The sequence below is a fragment of the Pungitius pungitius genome, chromosome 1, assembly GCF_949316345.1.
Source record: "Pungitius pungitius chromosome 1, fPunPun2.1, whole genome shotgun sequence".
Classification (NCBI taxonomy): domain Eukaryota; kingdom Metazoa; phylum Chordata; class Actinopteri; order Perciformes; family Gasterosteidae; genus Pungitius; species Pungitius pungitius.
Genome location: NC_084900.1, coordinates 32,137,634 through 32,164,207, shown reverse-complemented (window position 1 = coordinate 32,164,207; position 26,574 = coordinate 32,137,634). Strand labels below are relative to the sequence as shown.

Here is a 26,574-nt window from a genome sequence, read left to right as displayed (position 1 = left end):
TAAAATACCGCATTTAATGCGAGCGCGTACTCCAACAGAAGCGGTCTACATGAGGGGAATCATTCAAACGTATATTTGTCAGATTACGATTTGGAGGCGTTTGCTGAGCCTCACGAGAAAGTGGGGCAGGGCGGTAAAACTTGGGGGCCCAATTGCTACTTCCGGTACCCAGGATGCAAAGCAGCTACATGGACAGGACATGAGGCTGGATAATAATACAGCCTGATCCGCAGTGCCCTTTTCTTTCATTTCCTCTTCCTCTTTCTTTTTAATCTTCCCGTCCGTCTACCCTTATTTCCCATGTCTGCCCGTTTATTCTTTTTCCTTTTCTCCCCCCTTCCTTCGGTACTGTCCTTTCTCCATCATCATCATCACACTTCCCTTTTTTTCTCTGCCACCGTTTCTTATTATTATTATAAGATAACATAAGTTATTTCCTTCCTTCCTTTCATCTTTCACCAAATTGCCGCTGGTTGAAAAGGGGACCAATTCTCGTCTCCTTGCTCTGTCCCCACAGATTTTGAAGGTCATTACTTTCACAGCATTTAATCACAGTAGGTGGCGGAGGTTCTGCTTGGCCTCCTGCAGCGAAGGGTTATCCCAAAAAACATTTCAACATCACTCCCAGTTTTCAACATATGAAATAACTGCTGTTCCCTTTCCACTCGTCCGAGCTCCCCCTGCAGCTTGAGGAGGTTTATTAAAAACAGTCTTTTTGCTTTTTAATCACATCCCTCTAAACGCTGCTCGTACAAACTGCCTTACATGAAAAAAATGAAATGGAACAAGATAAATTACAATAATCTCACTGGGGCCCCAAAAGAATTAATACGATTAGAAAAAAAAAAACTTTAAATGAAGAGATAGTGAATAAAAAAAAAACAGAAAGACAAATTAGTTCAAATGAAAAAGCGTAGAAATAAAATATTGTAAGCCTTGATGAACGTGACCAGAACCATTGTACTGAAATATATATATATATATATATACATATTGTATACATTGTATACATACTCAGTTCCAATTTTTCTGTGGCACAAATTCCTCCGAATTGAAAAAACCTGCACGCTTATAATTCTTATAATTCGCTGGTCCAATAAGAGTTTAATTCTCCTGCACAGTCTAAAATGAATTACTTTGTGAAGCCTTTTGCTTCCTGAGTGCTGGTGGTATTTAGATCTGAAAACGTTTCAGCAAACAGTCTAAAACCAACATTGCATCAGCAGTTTGCATTGCTGTCGTCATGTCTCAGAGTATAAGCAGAGCTGATTTTATTACTGCAGCAGAGAGCTTAAAACTCTCTTTGCAAGTTTTTTGTGGTGTAAGGAACTGTAGGAGTTGAAATGACTAAAAGGCTTTTGGGGGTAGTGTGATGTTTTGATTCTATAGTGTGACTTCAGCATTCATTCTGGAGTAAAGGCACTAATGACTCTGCAAAGCAGCAGGACCTTCAGTAGTATTACGGTACTTTGCTTCATGGTATTGAATGTTAGCCAAATAATTCTAAATTACGCACATTTATTTTTATAGTTCACTTGGATGTTTTTCATATTTACTTAGTTCAACATTTAGTGAGCGTCAGGGGACCTGTAGCGTAAGAAACTTAAGTTACACAATAAAGCATTGTTGGTGTCAATAAAGTTACTGTTGAAATAAACAAGTATAATTACGTAAATGAGTGCAGGTCGAATCATTTGCATCTATACAGAAGAAGAAAGAAAAATGCTTTTCACCGATCATCATCCTCTCTGTGCGTGTCTGTGTGTGTCTGTGTGTGTCTGTGTGTGTCTGTGCGTGGCGTTTCGGACCTCTAGTGCAAGAAAGCTTTCCCGACACACTGCTACCATGGTAACCCGGGCCTATAAGGTGCCACGGAAACAAACCGACGGAGGCTTGAGCACGTGCGCTTCCAATCACCTGGTTGTCAATCGCTGTTGCACCACACACAGACACACACACACACACACATAAAACACACACACAAACACACGCAACACACAGTATCTTTGGAAATGACACACGTACACAAAGACATATGAAATATACATTATGCACTATGTCTGCAGCTGCTGTTAAGTCACCACCCATCACCTGCTGTCTGACACACACACGCACACACACACACACACACACACACACGCACACGCTATAAATACCAATGTGCCACTCAAACCGCTCAGTTGTCTATCCCCGAGCAGCTGTCCCATATAGCCACTCAACTGAGCTGCATGAGAGAGAAAGTCCTATTTTCGGTGTTTGAGCGGGGATGAGAACTGCAAGGAGAGGAAGAAAGAGTGTCGGTCTACGTCAGAGGGAGTGTGTGTGTGTGTGTGTATGTTTCGTGGTTGCGATGCACACTTCTTGCGCCCTCAGGGCCGCCGGAGCAGCTTTAAGAAAGCCAGAAGGAAGTCAGAACGAGGCGGTTGTGAACTGCTCGACATAATGCAATTAAGCTGATGATTGGGTTGCCCCCCCCCCGCGCCCCCCCCTCAGACCAAACATTCTAAGCTTTGAAAATGCTGGAATAAAAATGTAATTTGCCTCATCGGCTTCACCCCCCCGGCCTGTTGTGAAAAGATGACGTGTGCCTCACAGTGCATTTTTCACCGTGCAAACAACCCTCCCCCAAAAAAGACCAAAGACCAGTCTGGTACGGTATCTGGAAGGACTTACTGCATTAAAACGTCATAAAAAACTCTTTCTGGGTAGCATTATTTCAATCTAGTGCAGTTTGGTTTGCATTAGTTCTTACAGGACATTCGTTGTCCCCACATTCCATGAAAGCACCACAGCAACAGCTGTCAGTCTTAATCACAAGCCAGCCTGAAGCAGACTTTATAAAACGACGCGTAATAAAAGAGATTCGACTGGTAGAAACGCTGGTAGTCTTCTACGAGGTCATTGAGGACCAAAGAAGAGGAATTCATCGCTCGGCAGAACCAGCGAGAGGCCGTTTGACAGCAGATGGGCGATGTGTTAAATATCTAAGTATACACTCAGGGGGACTGCATTCAGGCAGTAGTCATGTTTCCTGCCTCAAACACTGCTTTTGGAAAATGTTATGTTTGGTGCACAAATAGAACTTCATTATCTCATTTGTGGAGACATGTGACGGGTGAAGCCGCCGCAAAGCAAACACACAGCGACTCCCGTCCACGCCACAGCTCAGCGTACGATTACTTTAAGCGTCACAAAATGTCACCCCCCCCCCCCTCCTCCCATCAAACAGTCGCCATGGATACTGACCCACATTTCAGCCAACACGGAGATCTGCTTCTCATTTACATTCACCTCAAATAAATCCTCGTCGCCCCAACGTGAACCTTTTTCTTAAATTAAAAAGGTAGGAAATGTCAGAAAAGTTAATCGCTTTTTCCTCAATTGGTCGAGATTAGAACGTATTTCCATCCATATTTCAATCCAAATTCCTCCCTATATATGTATAGTTAGTTATAGTAACTTGTCAAGATCGGCTGATGCAGGTGGCAGGCAGGACTCAAACGCAGAGTTTTCCAAAAAAGCCAGTGTTCTTTAATCTTCAAAAATCAAGACGTGCACCAACGACGAGTTACAAAGACAATGACGCGACAAAAGACAACTGGCACACAGGGCTTAAATACACAAGGGAGGTGCAGGTGATTGGACACAGGTGGAATCAATCAGGCAATCACAGGACAAGGCAGGAAGTGTAGTCACCCAGGAACACAAGAGACATGAAAACTACAAAATAAGACAGAGAACAGACCCAAACCGTGACATAACTAAGACACGTTCTTGTTGTTTTTAGGCTAGCATCAGTAGAGAGGGGGGTTATTCAAGATTAAGGCCTAATTGGCTTTTGAGCTTTTAAGCGAAGATTGAAATGTATCCAAAGGGATGAGTCACATGATCAGAAACAAAAACACACTAATTATCTAGGGAGGTAAATTGAACGCCAACACAGGGAGAAAAGGGTAAGAGGGTAAGAGGGTAAGAGCCTTCAAAGAGTGGGAGGCAGAGAAGTTCATTGAGAGAATTGAGGAAATACTCAAGGGGCAAAAGGTGTACGAATGACTGATGCTGCTCAACCAAATAAAGTCACATTTAAACAAAAAGTCACATGTTTTGCGGTTGTGATCATGTGAGAAGTTCCCTCTTTTCCAGTTCCATGAATAAAGCCGATATAAAAAAAAAAAAAAAATCAATCCCTTTACTGAGTGAGGTGTTACTAGAAGCTTTTTTTTTGAACTGCAGCCATTCCTTCTTGGAAACAAACTCGTGAAATGTTGGGCCGGGGTAAGTGGAGGCGTCGTGGTGGCTTCACAGTGATTTGGTTGTTAGAAAAAGAAGCAGCAGCCACACCGGGCGATGAGGAGAGAGATTGATCCTCATAATAACACTTAGAGGCACACTGAGAGGAGAAACTGCAGATTCCTGCGTTAGGTTTTTTTTTATTGCAATGTCAACCACTTCTTTAGGATCACATCTCTCTCTCTCTCTCTTTCTCTCTCTCTCTCTCTCTCACACACACACACAAACACACACACAGACACACACAGGCACACACTCTCTTTATAACCAGCTCGGTTTTTCCTGTACCAAACACAGTCCAGTGATATGAGGAGCCATTAAACCATTAACAGCCTGCTGATTGTCGCTGCGTGAAGAGAAGCTGTCAGTTGTGTGTTTTCCAGCAGACGGACTAAAGGTTCAGAATAATCTGCCTCAGTGGCGGCTCGAAATCGTTTTATCATGTTTCACCGAGGACGTGTTTCAAACATAGCAATGGACTATTATCCATCATCTTGATTTAGGTTTGGTGAAAACGTAAACCTGGGGAAATAATTGAGAAGTTTACATTTACAGTGATATCAAATTAATTGTATTCAGATTTTTGTCATTAAATTAAGTCGATCCAGATTTAAAATGAAGCAGAGCTCAGTTACACAATTTGAAACTGGGTGAAGTGACCTGTGATCAACAGACAACCGTTGACATATTGAATTAAATGTTTACATGTGTTACATGAATGAATAATTGTGCATGAATTGATCATGCACAATTATTCATTCATGTAACACATGTAAGCATTTCAATACAAACTAAGAAACAACCTAACTAGTTATGTTTTAGTTATCAAATTCAACCACATGGTTGAAACTGCGATCGGCGTCTGTACGTGACATGTAGGCATGAGACAGGACGTTAAATAACATGAAAAATGTGCTATCCCGTTGAGACAAGATTTGAACGTCAGCTACAGTATTAATAAGGTGCTGTTGCTAGGCAACCTTGCAAAATCCTGATGGAGCACATTCTCCCGCATGTACCTGGACCACAACAGGCATCTACAGTATATGCTGAGACTTGCACAGAAACAAAACGCTGGCTCTGGAAGACTGGTGGAATTCAATTTCATTTTTTGCAAAGAAATGGAGCACGAAGAGTTTTCAAGTGAGATGGATTTGTTTCATGGAATTACTCAAGTGGTGTACCTCAGTCCATCTTAGATCCACCCAGTTGTTATATTGAGTATTTCATAATTAGACTACTCCATTCAACAGTTTGATAAAATACTTTTAGTTCCACAAAATGAATTAATACATTCATCATCATAAATATATTGCGATCTATTATTATCGATTAAACTAATAAAGTAACTTTTGTTCAGATGTGCCCATGTGTAACAATTGTGCAATAATGCTTGTAGCATTTAGCTAAAATGTAGCATATTTATGTGGGAGAGTAACAAAGTCAGTGAGATGACTCGGTAATGTGTGTCACACATCAGGTTGGTCGCCATCATTGGTCGCCATAAGCAACTGGACGTAAAAAAAAACAAGTCCAAACCGCCCAGTGTGTCGATGTGTGTGCGTTTGTATATGAAGTGAAGTATGTGTCGCTTCCTCGGCCAAAAGCTGTACAGAATTCTTAACAATTCTGATTAGGTAGCTGGTTTTGTGGGGGGACATGAAAAATGGGGCATCGTTCGAAAAAAGGGAGCAGAGAGAGAGGTAGAGGAGGAGGAGGAGGAGGAGGAGGAGGAGGGAAAGTTCTATTTCCAAATGTTATCTGCATGAACTGCCGGGTTGTTTTTACTCTGTGTTTCGCATGTCTTGCTTTTCAATGGAACTTTGCCTAATCGACTTTGTCAGATCCAAGCTATTATTATGATGAAAACATTGTTATTTAGATTGTGAATAGCTCGGGGGGGGGGGCAGGTAAAAAGAGACAACTCGATACAACAGGAAGAGGCCGAGCAATACGAGAAAAAGAACAAGAGTTGTAACGAACCGTATGAACGTCATGTTCACACATGTTCTCTCCCTCCCGTTTGCATAAGAACTCACACACCCTCCATTTTTATGTTTGCACCTTCACACACATATTCCTCACCCCTCCCCCTTTACCCTCTCCTCTTTCTCTCCATGCACAAAATGTGTCCTCGAACTCATCCGTACTCCCTGCGTCGCACACAAACCCCAAAATTGCACATACACTAACGCACACACGGGGGAGTGAATGAGACAAAAAGAGTCCTTATCGCTGCAGCAGCTGCCAGTCCATTCACATCATAATAATGACTCTGAATGACACTAATGAGGAATACGCACCGTGAATAGACCAGGATGGGACTCTGTGTGTGTGTGTGTGTGTGTGTGTGTGTGTTGTTCGAGTTTGTAAAGTAAGTCTTAAATATAATAAGTAGGCCAGGATGGAAGGATGGAAGATTGTGGTTGTATGTGCACATATGCAAATGTGACATGATGCGCTTTCTTGTGAATGCGTGACTGTGTCTTCTGGATAAACAAAACCACAAGTCATCACAGAAAGAGTGAGAGAGAGAATGACTCTCAAGTGGGACAGAGAGGAAGAGACGCTGAAATTGAGTTGACAGGAAATGCGTTTTTTCATCTAGAAAAAAAAAAAAGGGACCAAAGGCCCTTTCTGAAGTGCTGACCTGTTGTGTGAGAGACACCTTAAAGCTCTGGATGCAAGACGCATGATCAAACGAGTACTTGATAAACAAGTCCCTCATACCTGTTGGTTTCTACCCGACGACCATTCCTTCTCCCTCGGTGTGTTTGATGCGTTCTTTATACACAAAGCAAATCGAAGCGAGGACTCTGTGGCCCTGGATGATAAATCGGAGTTTTCATCATCCCATCTGGAAACTTCCCCTCATTGCTCTTCCCTTTTAGGCACCAGACAGACACGCCCCTGCCTCGGCTTGGCTCGGGTGTATCCGTAAGGGTTCGACTTACACCCGGCTGACAGCGTTCCTCCAGGGGGGGTGGTGGGCGGGGGGGGGGGGGGGGGGAAGAAGAGACTGATGCCTGTGGGCTGCAGACAGGATGATGCAAGCAGAGAGAAAGAAGAATGAGAAAGCAACAAGTCTTACAGGCGATGAACTGGTGGACGATTTCATGGAGGACGGACAGAGCATTTTGTGTTAAATAGATCAAGGGGAAATGGCATTTATCAGCTTGAGGAAATTCACTCTCCGACAACATGCAAACATCCATCATGCGGTTCCCCTGTTAGTGTGTGTCTGTAGGATTTTTCTGGCTGCGTTCCCGGGAAACAAACTGTGGTCAACCGAAGGTAATTAGAAAGGAAAACTTGTTAAGAGCGAGACGCACCCACTGCATTCCAGTCCCCCTCTCTCTCTTTCGCTCACTCACACACACACACACACACACACACACACACACACACACACACACATATAAACGCCTCACTTTGCAATCCCTCATCTGTCAAACACACTTGTACGAATGTAACACGTCTCTCTCTCTCTCTTGTGCTCACACACACACACACACACACACACACACACACACAGTTCATTGATTTCCATTGTTTCATCCATCCATCTTTCTGACAGTCACTCCTCCCCTCCCATGACTCAACTCCCCCGATGTGTTTGTGAGTGTGTGCGTGCATTTGTATATCTGAGGCATCCTGTTCGTTCAGAGGTTCTCAGCAGACATTTCTAACACAGTGAAGTGGGTTGAATTTCTTTGGTGAAGGCTGACAGATTGATGGGTGGATCAGGGTGTGCGTGTGTGTGTGTGTGTGTGCATGGAATTGTGTCTCTTCACTAAAGCTACGGTCCAAAATGAATTTATCCATTCGTATAATGTGGTGCCATGGAATAAGGTTGATCTTACAGAGCGGTAATGTAGTGGTGAGGTGGGAAATTATTTTAGTTCTTGTCATGTCAAAGTCTCAAAGAGAACGATCAATCCCTCGTTATTTCTGTGGATCCTTTTTCTTTCCCTTTTGTATAAAAACCGCTGCGAAACGGTTAGATTCTAAATGATTTACCAGGATTCATTAATTTATTCATTTGAACTAAAAAAACAACAACAAACATTGACAGATGTCCTGCAGTTAAAGCTATATTACAGTTTTTCAAGAAAAAACAAGGAATCTCAAAGATAAAACGACGTTGTGTTTATCTGCTTGTACCTGAAGTATATTCACATATTTAAGTTCAAGGGATCAACAGTGAGAGTATAAATAGTACACTCAAAATAAGACAGGATAAGTTAGCAGTAACTCTGAAGCCATAAAGGGCTCTAAAGCAGCAAAATGCTCCTCTGCCAATTACAAAACAGCAGGTAGTGGATTTTTGCTTTTTAGCTGAATAAAGCTGCTGCTGGAAATGGAAACCAAGGCAATGATCCAAAAAAAACAAACATTAAAGGACAGCAAATGGCGGAGGCAAACGGTGGAGTCCCCTGATGGCTCTAAAGTGATACCTTTGTAATGGTATCGACATCGTAATGTCACCCATTGATTTGTGGACTGGTCATCTTAGCTTTTTTTGCATCCGTTCAGAGGAAGTTACCATATTTGGAACGCGGAGGCGGGACCTAGTGACTGCAGCTACGGTAATGGACTGTAAACCCGCTCTGCTTTCTGGTCTACTGGGCCGTAAAAGGGACCACAGGTTACCGAATCAATATCATGCCGTTTTGAAGAGAAAAAAAACTAGCAATTGAGACTCAACATGTTTTTACTGAGGTCATACATCAAGTCAGAAAAAGGGTCGTTCTATCATAGAATTCCATATAATCAGACTATTTTTGTAACTGGAGGAGTTGCCCCTACTGGTCAGTTGAGATGATTAAAGTTTTGAGTCTTCACTTGGTAATAGTTGAGGTGTTTCAACACAGCAGATATGGATGCTCCACTGCTAGTATTGCTTAGGGTTTAACTGTGTGTGTGTGTGTGTTTGTGTCTCACAGAGTATGATACTGCTGACAGTAAAGAATCTGTAGCCAGGAGTCACATCTTCACTGAAAATGTCAGTGTGTGTGTTCTTTGGTCAGTGTCAATATCACAGTACATAGGCACACACACACTCCCTCAATAACAATCAATCCTATATTTTATTCACCTCTACGTTGTATATTCCCCTCTGCTATTTACTTAACCCCCTCACAAACACTTGCAGAGACTTTACATATCTTTTCACTCATCTTTTCCATCACTTGCCTCATTTTTTACCCATGGAGTGAATCACGTACATTCGTTTCCCATCTTCTCCTCTGCTTCTTTTTATTCATCTTCCTGTTTGATCTCCTGCTTTGTATTCTGGATGCATCTCTTTCTCGACCTCTCTCTTCCCCCCCCCCCCCCCCCTCATCTGTCTTTCTTTCTCTAAATTCTCTCCTTCTCTCTCAGTTGCGTTCTCTCTTTTTTTCGCTATTCGCCGTCTTCATCTTCATTGTGTTTTCCTCTCTCTCTTTCTCTCTTTCTCTCTTCCTCTCGTCAGTGAGCAGGCGGCCGGGCTTGATGAGGGAGATGTAAATGTCAGGCCATGTTTCAAAGAGGAAGATATAGGCTTCAGAGCAAACGTGACAATGCTGGCTTTGGTAAAGCCTCGGGTCAGAATCAAAGGGGTTCCTCATGGGCTGCTCATAAGGTTTCATATCAAAGAGGAGAAGTCACTCTGCTCAAGTGACATCATCAAATTAACTCTTTTGACCGAGCGGGAATTTAGGAGTAGCTAGAGCTCAAATAGACACAGACAATAGACAGATTTTAAAATAATGTGTCTATTGCGTTTTTGGATACCTGCTCATTCGATCTACTCCACACTTCATGGGTGGTTTGATGGGGAAGCGGAGTACTTTGTAGAACGTGTCCTCGGTGAAAGTCATATGACACTTTAAAAACTTAAAACGGGAGACAATATTTTACCTTTTGTTGTATGGGAGGATATTTTTAGCATCAGCAATGTGTTTTCTTGAGGTTAATTCTGCTAATGATTCTGTAGGCATCATTCAAAAAAAGGGATTTAATCCATAACACTTTAGGCTACAGACCCATCAATCCAACCTACAATGCAAATAGCTGCACCGTGCACTCACTCCTAGAACCTGTGTAGAAAGACTCACATTTTCCTCTTATCCCATGTACAGAGGGTATTTCTTTAAGAACTGTCTCCTAATTGTCTTCTCTTCTGGGCAGGAGCCCATGCCTTCGTCTCCCAGCAGCGCTCTCAGGATTTGAACCTGTGACCTTGACCTTTGTGCCGCTGTCGCCCTCAGCGCGGGCTGCAGGCTCCGGCTGCCTGCTTCTCTGTTATCTCTGCTCTGAGTGAACAGAGGAGAAGAGAAAAAACGGGAACATCGTGACCTGCACTGGAGAGACCAAAGCCTTACTAGCCCGTAACACTCTATAGGCATTTACTCACAACTGCAAGGGATTATGGGAAATTGGGACATTTTATTGCCTATGCCTGAATCATCTCTTTATCTTGTGCGCCTTTAACCCCCGCACTCTCGTTTTCTTGTCTCCTTTCCTGCATTTTTTGCCCTTTCTACCTTTCGTTTTCCTCTCACATCCATCCTTTCACTTATTTCCCATTCCCGCTTCTGTTCTTCTCTTTCTTTTCTCTTCATCTGTCCGTCCCTCACCTCCTCACGCTCACCGTCATCCCTCGCTTCCTATCTTAATTTGCTCTGCCCACGAGGCGAAGCCGTTAGGCTGGACTCCCCGCTGGCTGAATTGTCAGCACCACTTCTACTGTAAGGAGCTGCTAGAAGAACAGAGGGAGAAAAATAGAACATCGTAGAGACCTTTGTTTCCCTTTCATTGTTCCTCCCAGCCTTCAATTAGACCAAGAGGTACTGCAGCAATAAAATTAAGAGACATTTTGTCTAATGCCTTCCATTTTGGATGCTCACGTTCAACGAATGTAAAGCTTTCCACTCACGAGGCAGGTGGCACGAGGCCGCAGACTTTCAGGGCCGAACATGTCGTGACAGAGTAAAACATACTTCTTTTTTAACATAGACCACATTATCTTGACTTGTACTTTCTGTGTCAAATAATGCATTAGCTGTGGAGTGCTGAATGCTTCTCTTGCCGCTGGGGCATGCGAAATCAAGGAGTGGCGACGAATTCTAGACTGAACTGACAAATCTGATTCAAAGGTAGAGCACAGAGTGATAGAATGACGAACTGCTCCATAGGTCTCATCGGTGCCTACAAGATATGCATGACGTTAAAGTCTGTTTGACCTCAAACATCGTGTCTGAAGAGACAGTGCTTGCAAAGTCGAAAAGTAACATCGGCTGATGTTTGATCGATGCTGGGCTCCTTTTCATTATTGGGATCCGTTCATTCATGTACAAATCTCTCGACAAATTTCAACCTTTGAAAACTGTGTTTTTAATGACAATAAAATTGTTTAAAACGGGCATTGAAACAAACATTAATTTGCAGTTTCAGTAACAAACGGTGACTTAGTACTTGAGCTCGTGCTCTGTGTGGAGCAGCGATGCGAGCGGTCATGTATTAGAACGTGCCCTCTGTATTGGAGGTGTGTAATACCCATTGTGCACAGCAGAGGGGGCCACTCAAGCTAAGAGAACAAGTTCATAACATTGTAACCATTAATGTGAACCATAGCTTAACCATAGGTTACGCTACAAGTCAAACGAAGCTTAAGCCAAGTCACCTAAGTAGTAGATTTTGGACGATGTGATGTTGATATATTTGTTTCTCTGTTCTCATTCTTTCATATTTTATTTAAAATTAGATTCATTTGGTTGTTTGTCTTTGTATTCACTGTTTTTATTTGAAGCTTTATCCAGTTTTTCAGGATGGCAACTGTTCTGTGTGGTTGTTTGCACTTTGAGTTTAAAGTGAGCCTTTAATTCATCAAGCACCTGTCTCTGTTTGAGTTCTAATTGGGTTTAAGGGATTATGGGATTGTGTGTTTGTAGTCTGTATTCATGAGCCTCTCAATGTTATAGGTCAGCAGGTTTACGATACCCTGAAATTGTGTGTGTTTGTGTCATTCTGGATTCCCTATTACTGAATGTATTAGTGGGCTTGTGTGCATTCAGGTGTACTTTAAATAATTGGATATTTCTTTGTGTGTATGTGTAAATAATGGATGCATGTAACTTATAAACACACGCAAACCTTGTTTCATGACAGCAGCAGCAAAACAAATGAAGACAAAACAACAACAACAACAACAACAACAAAAAAGCAGATATGATATATTGATATATTGAACGTAGGGAGAAGGAGGCCTGAAAAGAGCAACAAAGCTCCAAACTATTTTTCTTTTTTTTGTCCCTGAAGAAAGAGGGAAGGAAAATACAAAAAAAGGAGAAATAAAAGGGAAAAGGGCAAACAATCTGACCAGCGTCTTCTGTGTGAGACTTTTGCTTTTCAAGCAGGGTGTCTATTGATCATTATTACATTATTAATCATCATCAACTACTTGAGTTGCGCATGCCCCATTGCACACGTAGCCGTCCATCAGAAAACATGCATCAAATCCATCCGTTCGGCAGACAGCTTCAATTCAGAGTAGAACGGCAGAAATATAAATAACCGCTGACCTCATTGTTCCAGCTCATTATAAGACATCGAGTCAACTACGATGAAAGGACAAAAGGAAAAAAGAAGTTAATGAACTTAATTAACAAGTGATTCTGCCCCTGTCCTGTACCGTCCAACCTGCAAACTATTGAAGTACTTGGGGCAATTGTAAAAGTATTATTTAATAGTATAGTAGCTCATCCCTTGTAACTGATATTTTTAACATTCTAAACTCAGAGCAGCTCTATCGCTCACTGGCATCCACATGCTTTCACTTTTGCACTAAGAATAGCCAACAGGGACACTGTTTCTAGCCCGTTTGGAGTGGGAACATTGTTTTTGGGGCTGACATAAAGGAGCAACCTGCTTAACCAAAAGTGTGTGATTTTCCAGCCAATAGCTCTCCATAAAGTGGCAAGCAGCAATTACAATGACCTTATTGGGCACCGCACTGGTGCTACTGAGTTGTAATGGCAAAAATATTGTAGGGGAAATGAAATCCATAATTGATTTATGTTGACAAATCATTTGTTTTTCAATATCCTCTTATAAATCATGATTCTACCTTTTCATGGAAATGGGCCCCATTGCACTTGAAGCTTGAAGGACTGAAGGACTCTTTAACTTCTCCACGTTTCTCTCTCATCTCTCTGTCACCAAATCTCAGCTCGCTTTTTCTATTTCCAAAACGACATTGTGCTCTTTACATTCTTTCACAGTCATTTTCATCTATTGATTGTGAGCATTTTCTCTCTTTTTATTCCCCATCAACCACAGGCAACACATTCATCCTTTATCTCTCTTTTAAATGAAAGGGAGCCTGGAACGTAAAACACAGGCGTGCTCTCGAGAGGTATTTATTCAGTCAATTGCCGACAAGTCTCCTCTGTTTCTTTCACCCAGCAAAGCACAAAACACAAGGCAACAAAGAGAGAGGAGAGATAAGTTGGGAGGGAGGCGTGAGGGAGGACGAGGTGAAAGAGAGAGAGAGAGAAAGACACGGATGGACGTGCAGAGCGAGTGAGAAACAGAACACAGAATGAAAATGTCAGATTTGACGTGATTGTCTGCATGTGAGGATTTCTAATCTTCAGCTGCTTTGACTGACAGAAGGGATGGTGGAATTCATTTTGTAGATGCAAAACAATAGAAACTAGATGGCAGAGAGCAAAACTGCTCTACACTTCTTATTGAAGTGTGCACCCGTCACGGAGTATCACAGCAACAGAGACATGGATTAAGGTCAGACTTGTGTCCAATTAAATTGACAGAAAATCAGTATTTGCAAATAATTATTAAGTTAAGTTTTCCACCAGATCAAACGGTCATTCTTTGTTGTGTCATCTGGTCCAAAGCCCATGTGAAAAGATATATGATGAGTCGTCTCTCTGGAAAAAGGATGTGCCATAACATTTTTGAATAGTTTCTCAAAGTTCGTGTACTAAAGAGTCTCTAATGTTGGTCTGCTATGGGACGTTAGAAGACTCTTATGGAAAGACATCATGCATTAAACGACTCAGCGTAATTATTCAACACATATAAAGTGACCCAAAAAGAAATCTAGAATTCAAGAAAGAAAACTTCTCGTTTCCTCGTTTCAGCCGAGAATAAACCGACGACTGATTGACTTCATAAACGTGTGTGTACATTTTTTCTCCCAGAATGCAAAGAAATGTTTCAAAGTCATTGACTTGTTTTCTTTGAATCGACGTCTTCCAGAACAATGAAGCTGTAATGTATAAAATGTGTCAGTGTTCCACAAGTTTATTCACACGTTCCTGGAGAAGAACCACTCTCTCCTTTCCAGATGTGCCTGAGTTGAATGGAGAACATAACGACGGGAGAGGAACAGAGCCAACACTTTGTGACACACATTTATTTCAGGTGCTTGCTATACAACGAGAGGAAAACAACAACTCAGGTGTTTGAGGGATAGCCTACTTTAAATATAAATCAAGGATACTTTATCAACAACGACAGGAGCAGTGCATTTCATGCTCACGTAGAGGTTTAAATACACCCACATCTTGGATAGTGATCAGCGACCTTCGACTCGGGTTCCAATGTCATTTTACATATATACAAGAATACCATGTGACATAAGATAAGAGGCAACACCCTCCCGGTGGTAATAAAAGATTCCCCCCCTCCCCCCTTATCATTGGCTCTTTACATGTTACTACCAGAACAAATAATACAAAGACACAATATTAGTGTCCATTTTTACTTGATTTATATTTTGCCCCCCCCCCCCCGCCAGTCGTATTCAACTGAATACAAAGCAAGCTGTCGACGCATTCTCACTTCTAACCTAAACTATAATGCCCCCTCTAGCATAGTATTTTAAGAGAGAGAGAGAGAGACACAGAGGAGAATTCAGAGAGACGGATATGAGAGAGTGAGTTCAGAGAGCACAGAAAGGAAAAACTAAACCAAACGATACAACTTCTCCTCTGGGCTCGGGAACATGAAGTTGACACAATCGAGGAGAACGTGTCTGAATGCGTTTTGTATGAACGAAGGCAAGAGATCCAGACCAAAAGAGAAAGAGACATGTGTGTGTGTGTGTGTGTGTGCATCTGCAGGGTACATGCTAATAACATGCGTCACTGGAGCGCACACAGAGATAAACTAACAAACCCTGTGCAGGCCCCAGACCATGTTTTGTCCCAGATAAACCCATCTAAAGATATCTACCAAGCTATATCCATCCTGCCATCAGCTCTCTGTCGTTAGACTCTGAAACACTGAGGAAAATATATTGAGATTTACATAGAATTGGTTAATCCCCAAACCAAAACATATTCTGAGATAAAGTGTAACTTGCTGGTGTAATTAGTGGTTTCAATTGACCAAGAGGCTATTACGGATGAACTGATGGGTCCCTCCACAGGACGGCTGTGATGTGCCACATATGTGACGGATCGAGACAATTGATACGAATTGCAAATGACCTCAAAGCGTAATATCATAAAAGATATTTTGCCCTTTGACGTCAGGTGACACCCATTATAGGGAGTGGTGCCTCCAACAATATGTCACTCTTGTCATGACAATTTATCTACATGATCATATGTATGCTGATGTTGTCCAATGTCAAGTCTTAGGAGACCACAATATGTGAAAGTGAGCGTGGTTACTGTCGAGATTGACAGCTGAACATATTTGCAAAACAGGCAGCCTCTCAAACATTAAAGTGTCAGAAGTAACGAGGGCCGTCATGACAGCGCGCACCCGAGCCCATCGTAACTACCCGATCCCAGACTGAGCCGTGTGTGTCCATACGAAGCTTTGTGAGACGGACTGTTTTTCAGTGATTATCATTTCCATAGAACCAGGGCCAATTTTGCCCCAACTGTCTACATGTTACTTCATTTTAGTGAGTAATGGCACAGGAGAACCCAGGAGGAGGCACTTCACCCTTTGCAGATGTTTTAAGAATAATAGTTTCCCTGAATTGTCTTACTTGTGCAGGTATTGTGGCTGCAAAACGCCGGTAATATATATATATATATATACAGTATATGTATGTGTATGTGTGTGATGCCAGGCCAACATAAAAATGTACCTATTCATTTGGGGGTTAAAAAAATGTTATGGAATAAACAAATAGCCAATCATCTTGCTTGTCCGTGCACACAGTTTCTCCCTTTGATTGATATATTAACTTCACTGGTAAAAAAACAGTCGAAACACTGGAACGTGTTTGATAAATACATTGTTCCCCCGCGATTAGTTTAGCTTCTCAACCTGCTCAGCCTTAATGAGTTTGTGTTTAATTCCACAGTCTATATGCAGTTTGGTCTCACCGTTAATGACTGCATGTTACAGCGAGTCGCATGTCACAATCACCAGCCAAAGAACAAGTGATGACACATCATGAAACAGGATTTAACAAATTGATCAATATTTCCTAATAAAAGACTCAGTGTGTAGGATGTTGTTTGAAATCCATGCATCATTTAGAACTCGCGCTGTAAGATCAGGATCAGTCAATTTAACCAGTGCAGCTTTAGATGATCGCTGGCTGCAAGACCGACATTGCGTTAAGCTTTTAGTCCCATTAGAGCGTATTGGTATAAATGTGCAGAATCTCATCTTGGGGTCTGTGACTTCATTAGCAGCTTACTTAAGACTGTGTGCATGTGTGTGCCCACCTGCAGTGCACACGCTAATTACCGAGCAGTACTGAGCACGTGGAAAACTACATGAGCGCTCCTACATACAGCACACAGACAAACCTGCACAGACATCACATTACATGCCGTTTGGCCGCCGCTTTTATCCGAAGCGACGTGCAACAAGTGCATTTCAACCGTACAACACGGCAATGGTGAGGGCGGCGTCCAGGGCCGGCGCTAGCCATTTGGGTGCCCTAAGCACAAATGCTTGGTGGTGCCCCCCCAACCAACGAACCAACCAACCACCACCACCAAAGGAATAACAACCATTCAGAATGTCTTAGTTAGGTTCTCTTTATTCCCCAAATAACTTCTAAACATAAATAATTTACATAAACAAACATGAAAAGAAATAAATTATATAAAAGATAAAATTATAAATTATAAATACCAAATACCACCACAATTACCAAAAACACAGATTTGGAACTGAACATTGTAAATGCAGAAAGTATTCAAGTATATAACCGTGTAAGTAATAATGTGCACATTTCTTCATTAAATAATATACATAAGTTCAAATAATAATAATAAAGTGCAAACTGCACAGTAGAATTTACTTTACCATCTCTATAAAAGAGACCATTCTGCTATCCGATAGAACAATATTACAAACATTTTCACTACCATCAGTTGTCAAAGGCCCTACAGAGGCACACACCTGCATTTCCTAGCTGCAAAATCAGCTCTCAGGTCATATGACAGTTTCTGAGCCACGTCCCCATTGATGCTGATGACAGCCAGACCACTTAAACGTTCCTGCCCCATTGATGAGCGCAGGTACGTTTTGATTAGTTTGAGCTTTGAAAAGCTTCGTTCAGCAGAGGCAACTGTGACAGGGAGAGTCAGTGCAATACGAAGCAATCCATAGATTGGGATATGCCGCTTGAAGCCGATTGTTATGCAAAAACGTAAATGATAACATAAAAAACAAATGATAACAGAAACGGTAACGGTAACAGAAACTTGGGGCGGCCCGCGGACGAGTACCGACTACGGCCCACGGCGGTCCGTGCGGACATTATGAGGCGAGTACATGTGGGCAGCCGGCCGCCCGGTGACCGCTAGTAACGGTCCTCACGAGACAAAGTTCGGGGACCCCTGATTTAAAACATTGTCTTAGCTGAGAGCGACGCGCGAGCATCATCCCGCTGTCTCTTCTTTCCGCCCCCGACTCTTGATGCCTTTTCGAAGCCGTTTCAAAGCTGTCTGCCACATTTAAGATTTGAGGCATAATGGAACAGACCACTGGGAGGTGGGGGGAGGGGGGGCCGCACAGGAGGTTCCTCTTTTTCTCCACTAATTTGGTCTAGGCCTATTACTTTTTGACTTTGTATTGATTTTGCATATTAGCATGCTTTAGACATATTTTATTTGTTATTTATACTAGTAGCCTACTGTGATGATTTTTCACGTCCCAGATTTTTTGGTGCCCCCCCAGGCACTTGGTGCCCTACGCGCAGCGCGTGATGTGCGTGTGCGGAGCGCCGGCACTGGCGGCGTCAGAAGCACATGTCGGCCTATTCAAACTTTTAAACACAACATCCCTGAGAGAGAGAGAGAGAGAGAGAGAGAACTAGCTAGCAGGAAATGCTACATCCCTTCACACTCATACAGGCCCATTGGAAATGATTGACAGCTTCCCTCAAGGGCTGCAGTGAATTATTCAGCAACAATCCGACAGACCGACAGACAGGAGAGCCTACAGAGAGACACCAGTCAGAGACACAGACAGACGGTGAGACAGGCAGACGGAGAGCGAGAGAGGGAGACACAGACAAACAGACACGTCAGATGATCTACAGCCAGAAGGCCAGAAGGCTGTAGATCATCAAAACTTCCCTCCATGACATATTTCTATTCCAAATCAATCACTCTATTGCATTTTACATAAACCTATGTGCATTTAAAGTCCCGGGACGTTACATTTTTTCATTTTTTATTATTCAGTGTGTTCCCTTCACCTGCTGCTGTCCAGCACAAGGCAGAAAAGTTACAACTCAAACATGAACCAAAAATAGCTTGTATAAGAAGAGGCATCACAGCCGATAAGAAACAACTCTCTGAATCGCATTCTGCTGTTTTACAATAAGATTGTTTGATTGGTGAAGTGATTGTGGCTTGAAGCTGCAGTTGGAAACATGAAGGTCACACCCGTTCGGACTTAAAAAGTCAGTCAAATATGTTGATGAACCTTTTTGAAGTGAAAAGGAACGGTGCTTTCAAATAATGAGTCATTCATATCTGATCAATTCGGCCCACTTTGGTACTTTCATTGAAAGTTAACGAGCTTCGTCTCCTTTTATTTTGCAAAAGATGTGTCACATGGGCCACTGTGTGGGTTTGTGAATCCAGGTTTTTACAATTACAATTTTAAAATGTAGCTTTATGCCGTTTTAATATAAAGCAACTGCAATAGATTTTCTGTTCATGGTGAAGAAAAACTGAGGGCTGGTTAAAGAAATTTTGCGAGCGACAGATTTGTTGTGGTTTTTTTTTTTTAATTGTCATAGTCGGGCCAGAAAAAAAAGTGTCTTTTTTGACTAGATTGGGCCATGATAAAACCTTTGGTTCTATTTATTCATAGATCTCAGCATAAAAAGCTCCAAGCCCTTGCAGTTACTATTGATAATATGTTGCTCGGAAATGTAATACAAAATGCAGCCCAAGGCTAAATGGAAGTAGATAGCAGGCATCCCCATGTTCCTATTGGTCAGGTCGGTCCGATCTAGCAACAATAACTACTGATGGGATGAACTTAGATAATGATCGATTGGGACACAGCACGTAAATGACCTTAAATGAAATCAGAAAGGTTTGAAAACAATCAAAACTGCTCTCAAACGAATGAGAAGTGACACCATCTTGGGCATCAGTGAATCTTCTCCCACAGCGACTCAGTTCATCATGGGACTCTTTGCAGTAAATTACTGATTCAGCAGTGAAAAGGGCTGATGTTGAGACAAAGATATACGACAAGAAGAACCCTCTGCCCGTGTTTGACCGCACTGACACAATACTTGATGTGCTCTCGCTCATGTGACAGAAAGGATGATTCATGTATTATTCTATATAATGTCTTAAAAGGAAAAAGATGTAACATTTTCCCTTTTAGGGAGGGGCAGCCCTTAAGATTAAATGAAGTAAGAGCACTAACCTGCTAAGAGTCCGTTCATTTGTGAATTAACAGTGAAGCGATCCCTCCTTGAACTCTCTAACACACTCAGACACACACACACACACAGAGACACACACCCACACCCCAAGATTTGAATGATTCAGCCACATCGAGGCTGCCAGTTATCCACTCGGCCTGATTATTAGCCGCGGCTGGACGGACACAGCTGACGCGCACACCACCTGAGCTGAGTGACCATTTGGAACTGATTCTATTATTTCGGGGATTGATTTATCTGGTCTGGCACAAGCAGGAACCAGAGGGATTCTCCTAAAAAGCGCAACGTTTTCCGACCACTGAACTACAGGAGTGGCCGACGCTCTCCCACGGGTGTGAGACGTGGCGTGGACCGAAACCGACTGTTGGTTTGTCCCCTAAAAATACCTTCCCGCGAAGACACAAGTCTATTTTCGAACGACACTATGCATTTAATGCAATGTTGCCACGTCGCCCCGTGACCCTGGAGAGGTAACTAAAGCCTCTTAGTTTGATGCTCAGGGCCACTGACCGAGCTGCGGTAATTAACTGCTTCGGAATGAGAACGCGTTGAAGTGAAACACCAACAGGGTGTTACTCGTCGGTTTAAAGCTGTGCAAATACAACGTCAAGGAATCCTCTCACAGCACAAGACACCCGACGACTTCAAGATCACCTGTGATTTCATGCAACAACAAAAAAAAAAAAATCCCTTCTTGAGTGTTGCACATTCTCCCAAAGTGCTTCATCAGCTTCAGAAAGAGATTTGCACGATTCCCAGAGTGCCTTTCAACAACCTCGCAGATAAAGAGACGTGACCTTGCTTCTTTTCCGCTGCGGATTCCGAACGTAGATGAAAGAAGCGATATCAGAGTCTCCTGTCGAGAAAAGGGGATTCGGCCTTGATTCAAATCGCAACCTGTCTTCATACTACAATGCACTATTGGCTCTGCCTTGCTGCCGGCTACGGACACTGGTCTGTGCATCTCCTTTGACAAGGATTTTCTGACTGATTGATTGATTGATTTTGAAACGTGTGGTTTTCTTGTGAATGTCTTTTTCTCTGCACTCTGCCTCGCTGCTGAATTCCAAAATGATGGCCCGTTTCCTAAGGTGACTGACATAAGCCAACAAATCCCAGCTTTTAGGATTAGAATAAACTTCATATGTGGTTTTTACACTGCAAGATTATATTTTAATAACCTTTCACATTGATTAGAAGATCAGATTGGAATTGGCGCTGAAGTGAAAACAAATCTGACATCAGAATTTTCAGCTGCAGGCAGAACTTGCGAGCTGTTTCCACAAGTGCTTAATAAATCCAGGTTTATTAAAATTCTAACTTGAGTCCCACTTAAACCCCAGTCACACTGAGCACCATGCAGCTCTCCTGGTTGCAACATTGAAACCAACTCCTGCTCATTCTCCACCTCTCAGCATCTTATCGTTGTTCATTAACGCAGCTCATTACCAAATCTGCATGTAATTATGGTTGCGTGAATTCCCACATGCTCCATTTCTGAATTAGTTGAGGCGCCATCCCCTATGACAACGTGTTTTCATGCCTTCTTCCACCAGCACAGAGAGTTCAAAGGGCAGCAGCAGCCCTGCAGCGGGAGGCTCAAGGACACTTCTGCTAATTCATTCATCCAGAGAAGCGATTTTCTGAGGGGTCAAAATCACTAAATCTGCAACCAGTGTTTTTATACGTTTTACTCCTTGGCCAAGGCACTTAACCAAGTGGGTTCTGCTGTCCCAGTTTGACCTTTGACCTTCGTGTAAAGAAAATAAGAGTCCAGTTCAAAAGATACAACGACAGCGTGTTCATTTTTTTTACACCAATTCTGTTTTTCAAAAGGTTGACAGAACTTGGAACTTACTCCACCAGCTTTCCACATTGAAAGCTTCCACAAACAAGCAGAAAAGAAAAGATTCCTGTTGTTTTATTTTTAATTTAGGTGATCATGTGCTTTTTATGTTAACATGAAAGTAACTAGTAACTGCAGCTGTCAGGTAAGATATTGCAGAGGAGAAGTTACAATACCTCATTGTGCTTCTGCAAGTGAATGGAGTTGAAGTGGAAAGTATCAAGAGGATGGAAATACTCAAATACGAGCCCATTAAATATAGTAATTGATCAAACTACATTCATTTTAAGAAATTGTCTTGGAATTTGGATTGTTATAGATTCAATGCACAATAGATAGATTTTATTGTCAGGAAGGAAATTTCTCTTTGAGACGTACAGTGTCAGCTGCTTCGGAATCACAATAACATAGAGCATACAAACAGTGCACATGTAGTTTACTGTGCAGGTTTTGTGATGTTAACTACTTTTTAAAGCGTCTAAAATAGTCAACACGTTGACTCACATCAAGTAAACGTGGCTCAGGAGGACTTTAATCAAAGTAAACCACATATCCATCGGAGAATACCCACACAGTTCAAAGCACAGGGGAGGACCATTAGTGCGGATGCGCTGTGGGTGGATTGCTGCCTTAAAGATTTAGCCGATGCCTGCTCTCGTTTTACATTTTGACAATCTCTGTCAAGTGTGTGGAGAAAGAAAATATTCAGTTTCAACATCACTAACATCACCGGCAGCAAGAGGAAAGGAAGAAGAACGGAACAAAGCGCTTTGATGAAATTCCTGTCAGCTTGTCCGGACAATGTGAGGCAGAGGTACCAGAGAAAGAAACCGTATAATTTGAAGAATTCAGGAGCCACAATCAGCACAAGAAAGGACGATGGGATTAAAGCAGTAATCCACATAAATACTATCACTGAAAGAAAATGCTACAAATCCAAAACATCTCACTCTTTCCAGGTCACTTTCTGCGCAATTCTGTCACTGGTTGATGAGAAGGACAGCCAATGTTTAGGAAGAACACAGCACGAACACACATGCACGTGAACGGGAATGCACGTACAACACACACGCGCACACACGCAAGCAAGCACACGCATACACACATATCCGTCGGGAATACTCTGCTCACATTTGCACCGCGCACAAAATGTAACACAACAGCACTCCTGTTCCACACACCAGCCGCTGCGGTCTTACCTCCAGACTTGCCCCAGATGCAGGAGGTGAAGCACGGTTTGAAAGACCCACATGCAGACGGTGCAGCAGCTCCGCGGGGTTCCTTTTGTCCCCGCCGTCGCAGGCGGGGCAGAGGACGCGCAAACCGGGGTGGCATTCGCGGCGTCGCCCCCCGCCGCGCTCCCACCGCTGTCCTTGGTGCTTAAAGTGTAATCGCCCACCGCGGCTGCACCGCATGCGTCGCCCGCCGCCGCCTTCGCGCCGCCGCTGCCGCTCGCTGCTCCGTCCCCGCAGCGCAGATCCGAGTAGTCGTACACGAACCACCTGAAACTCAGCACCTGGACGACGGCCGAGGGCACCACGACGAAGACGAGCGTCAAGCCGAACCACCAGTAGTCACCTCGCAGGTAGTAGTCGGCGGCCAGCCACAGGTCGGTCGCGCCGTCGGAGAAAAAGACGAGCACGGCGCAGAGCACCCAGCAGCAGTCCAGCAGGGTGTAGGGCTTCCCGCCGGCGGCGCTGCAGCGGGGCCGGCCGGCGGCGGAGTTCCCCGGCTCCGGGAGGCTGCCGGGCGTGTTGTCATCTTCCACAGACACCGCTGCTCCATCCGATTTCGCGGCCATGTTGGTTAGGGATGGGAGAGAAAGACAAGAGAAAGAGGTGGGGATACGTGAGGGTGAGGGAGAGGGAGAGAGAGAGAGAGAGAGAGAGAGAAAAGGGAGGGGGCTGTCTGCTTGCAGGGGAGAGAGAGAGTGAGAGAGATTACATCATAACTAGCCTCATCATCGGCCAATTAATTGCGAGGAATCGTTACTAACTGCGCTTTTAATACATCGAGACCGCGCGACGATTAATTTCGGGGTGTTTGGGCGTTTTTTGGAAACATGTTGGATCTGCGGGGTTTCCAGTTCACGTTGCTGGCATTAACATCTCTCCCAGTTAAATTGCGCCGTCTCTGCAGCGGCATCAGTCCGCTGCACATGAACAAGACTGCTGTTAAACTCATTTTACTAAACTGTTAACACGAGTGTGGGTTTCCGACCGGACACCTCGTGGTGTTTAGAAATGATAGAAACCGGAATCCTGTCCGCTGCTTCCGGATAAATCTCCCTGTCTTAATTGGTGAAGAATTGCCAGGCAAAGCACTCACTCAGCACAGCAATTTTTAGGGATTTAATTATAGAAATATTTAGCTGAGGTTTTGCCCTGCTTCACATTCTGACAGCATCAATTATTTTAGGCTCTAAAAACCCCGTAACTGCTGCCTCGGTGGAAGAGAAGGGTTAAAGGGCCAGATGTTTCCCTCTGTGAGTTCTTTGCTCTCTGCAAAAACGTCATTGGCTCGTTTTCGTCTTTCTATCACAAAAATAATTGAGAAATGTTTTCAAATATGACTCATCGGGACTAAAACCAACCGTGTTTTTGTCTGCCTCTTTCAACTTTCCCACATAATGGTTTCTACTAAAGCAAAAAGAGAGTAGAGAGACTGTATTTGTGACTTGACCACAAAGATGTAGTCAATACATATTGTTTGTTTTTTGTATTTTTTGGAAGAGTAGTAATTTGCTAAAAACAACTGGACAATGTAGTTTGTTCTGAAAAATAGTGGGATTAAAGCATTTGATGGCAATTGGATGCAGCAGGACAGTGTTTATTGAATTAAATAAACAGTTCATGTGTTCATGGTAATAAAAGAAGATGTCACCCAGTGCAACACTGTGGTTCATTAATGTGTTTTTTAGGCGGCAATTGGACTTCGGCACAGAGGAGGATGTCAGGCTTACGCACAAAGTACTTATTAGTTTGATTTCTTCATTGTTGTTGGCACGAATAGAAGAACACTCATCCTTGAACTCTCAAAGAGGGAAGTTTATTCCTCACTTTTGACCAGCAGCTTTTTAAATGAAGAGGCTGACTCCATTTTCCTATCAGATCATTTAAATTGCTTTTCTTTGATTGTAACGAGGCAGCGATGCATAAAGCTGACAAGGGACTGAACAACTGGCTTATTTACAGCTGTGACCGTGCTAATTGAAGATATTCCTGAAACTCCGAGCAGAATAAGGCAATAAAACTCTTTAGTGATTTGCGGCTTTGCGCTTCACTTCTCCACGATGAACTAATCAGTCTCTGCGTTTCCACGTCTGAGCAGCGCTCAATACAAGATCTCTGTGCAACAAGAGGCCCAGTTTGCTGATCTGAAGCTATCGCCCCCACTCATGAACCCTCACAGCGCAGTGTGATTTTGGTCTGGTGTGGAGAATAACAACATTTTGCAAAGATCAGCAATAGGACCTGGAATGACAACAAAAGGCGGCGTTACAGCAACTTGCTAACGTCGGCACTGATGACCCACATATTTCAGACATCTGAGAGACAAGAGACACGCATGGTTTAAATACACTGGAAAGGTGCAGGTGATTGGACACAGGTGGGAACAATCAGGGACACTGGCGACGATCACGCGACAGGGCAGGAAGTGAATCCAAGCCAGGTACAACCAGAGACAGGAAACTCCAAAATAAAACAGGAAACAAACCTAAATGTGAAGAGTAAGAATATCTTCCTGTTAAGAAGGTCTCAAAATACAAAACGTTTATTGCTCAGGAACCTAAATGAATGTCATTCTTACCAAACAATGTCTAATACATACGCATTTCTGCTGTTACCCGTGAAAACTATTGTAACTCCGAAAGAGAAGGAAGAAATTCAACTTCAGTGCAGCGGGCCCATGCGTGTCACTGCTGAATGCGTTTTGATAATGGGCCCCAACGGTAATTTTCATCATCCACACTTTGTTTAGGAACATTAGAGCAGAGGAGCCCTGGAGAAGACGGGGCTTCATAAAGCCATTACTGGAAGGCCATCCTTTACAGATGCTGTATAATATGGAAATTATTTTTGCAAATATGCAATTAATGACCTATTTGGTATTCCTGCCTTGCCACGATCACACCAAATCCAACTTTTATTCATTATACACCAACAGAAAACAAAATGCGTATAATAGCAACTGATTTTTCATGCGCTGTTGACAGAACTAAACTAGCTCCAACTCCAGCTAGAGCGCCCCCATCGGACCAGGGAGCGCACATGCTGTGGTTTCCCCTTTCGGGAGTTGCAGGTCTCCTCATTCTGCTTTACCTCGACTCACACCCTGTCGTATCGCTCACACGCTGCACGTTCTCTGACAAATGAGGGTCATTACGAGTTTGAGAGCACGGGGAGCTAATTAGAGGTCTCAGATCAGTGCTGCTGCTGCTGTGATACGCTTTGGTGAATACACACAGACTGCGAGCTTCAAAGCCACTCTTAAAACATCTGCACCAGTCCACCATTAGTTCTACAATAATGCT

General features: G+C 43.1%; 1 protein-coding gene across 1 annotated transcript in view; it reads right to left on the bottom strand.

Annotated features, from left to right (window-relative positions):
* Nucleotides 1–23,907, bottom strand: part of xkr7b (XK, Kell blood group complex subunit-related family, member 7b) — a 38,547-nt gene extending 14,640 nt beyond the window's left edge. The window contains exon 1 of the mRNA XM_037480327.2: nucleotides 23,240–23,907. Within this exon, the coding sequence (XP_037336224.2) occupies nucleotides 23,240–23,841 (602 nt within the window). The 5' untranslated portion in view covers nucleotides 23,842–23,907. The remainder of the gene's footprint in view (nucleotides 1–23,239) is intronic.
* Nucleotides 23,908–26,574: the final 2,667 nt, after the last annotated feature.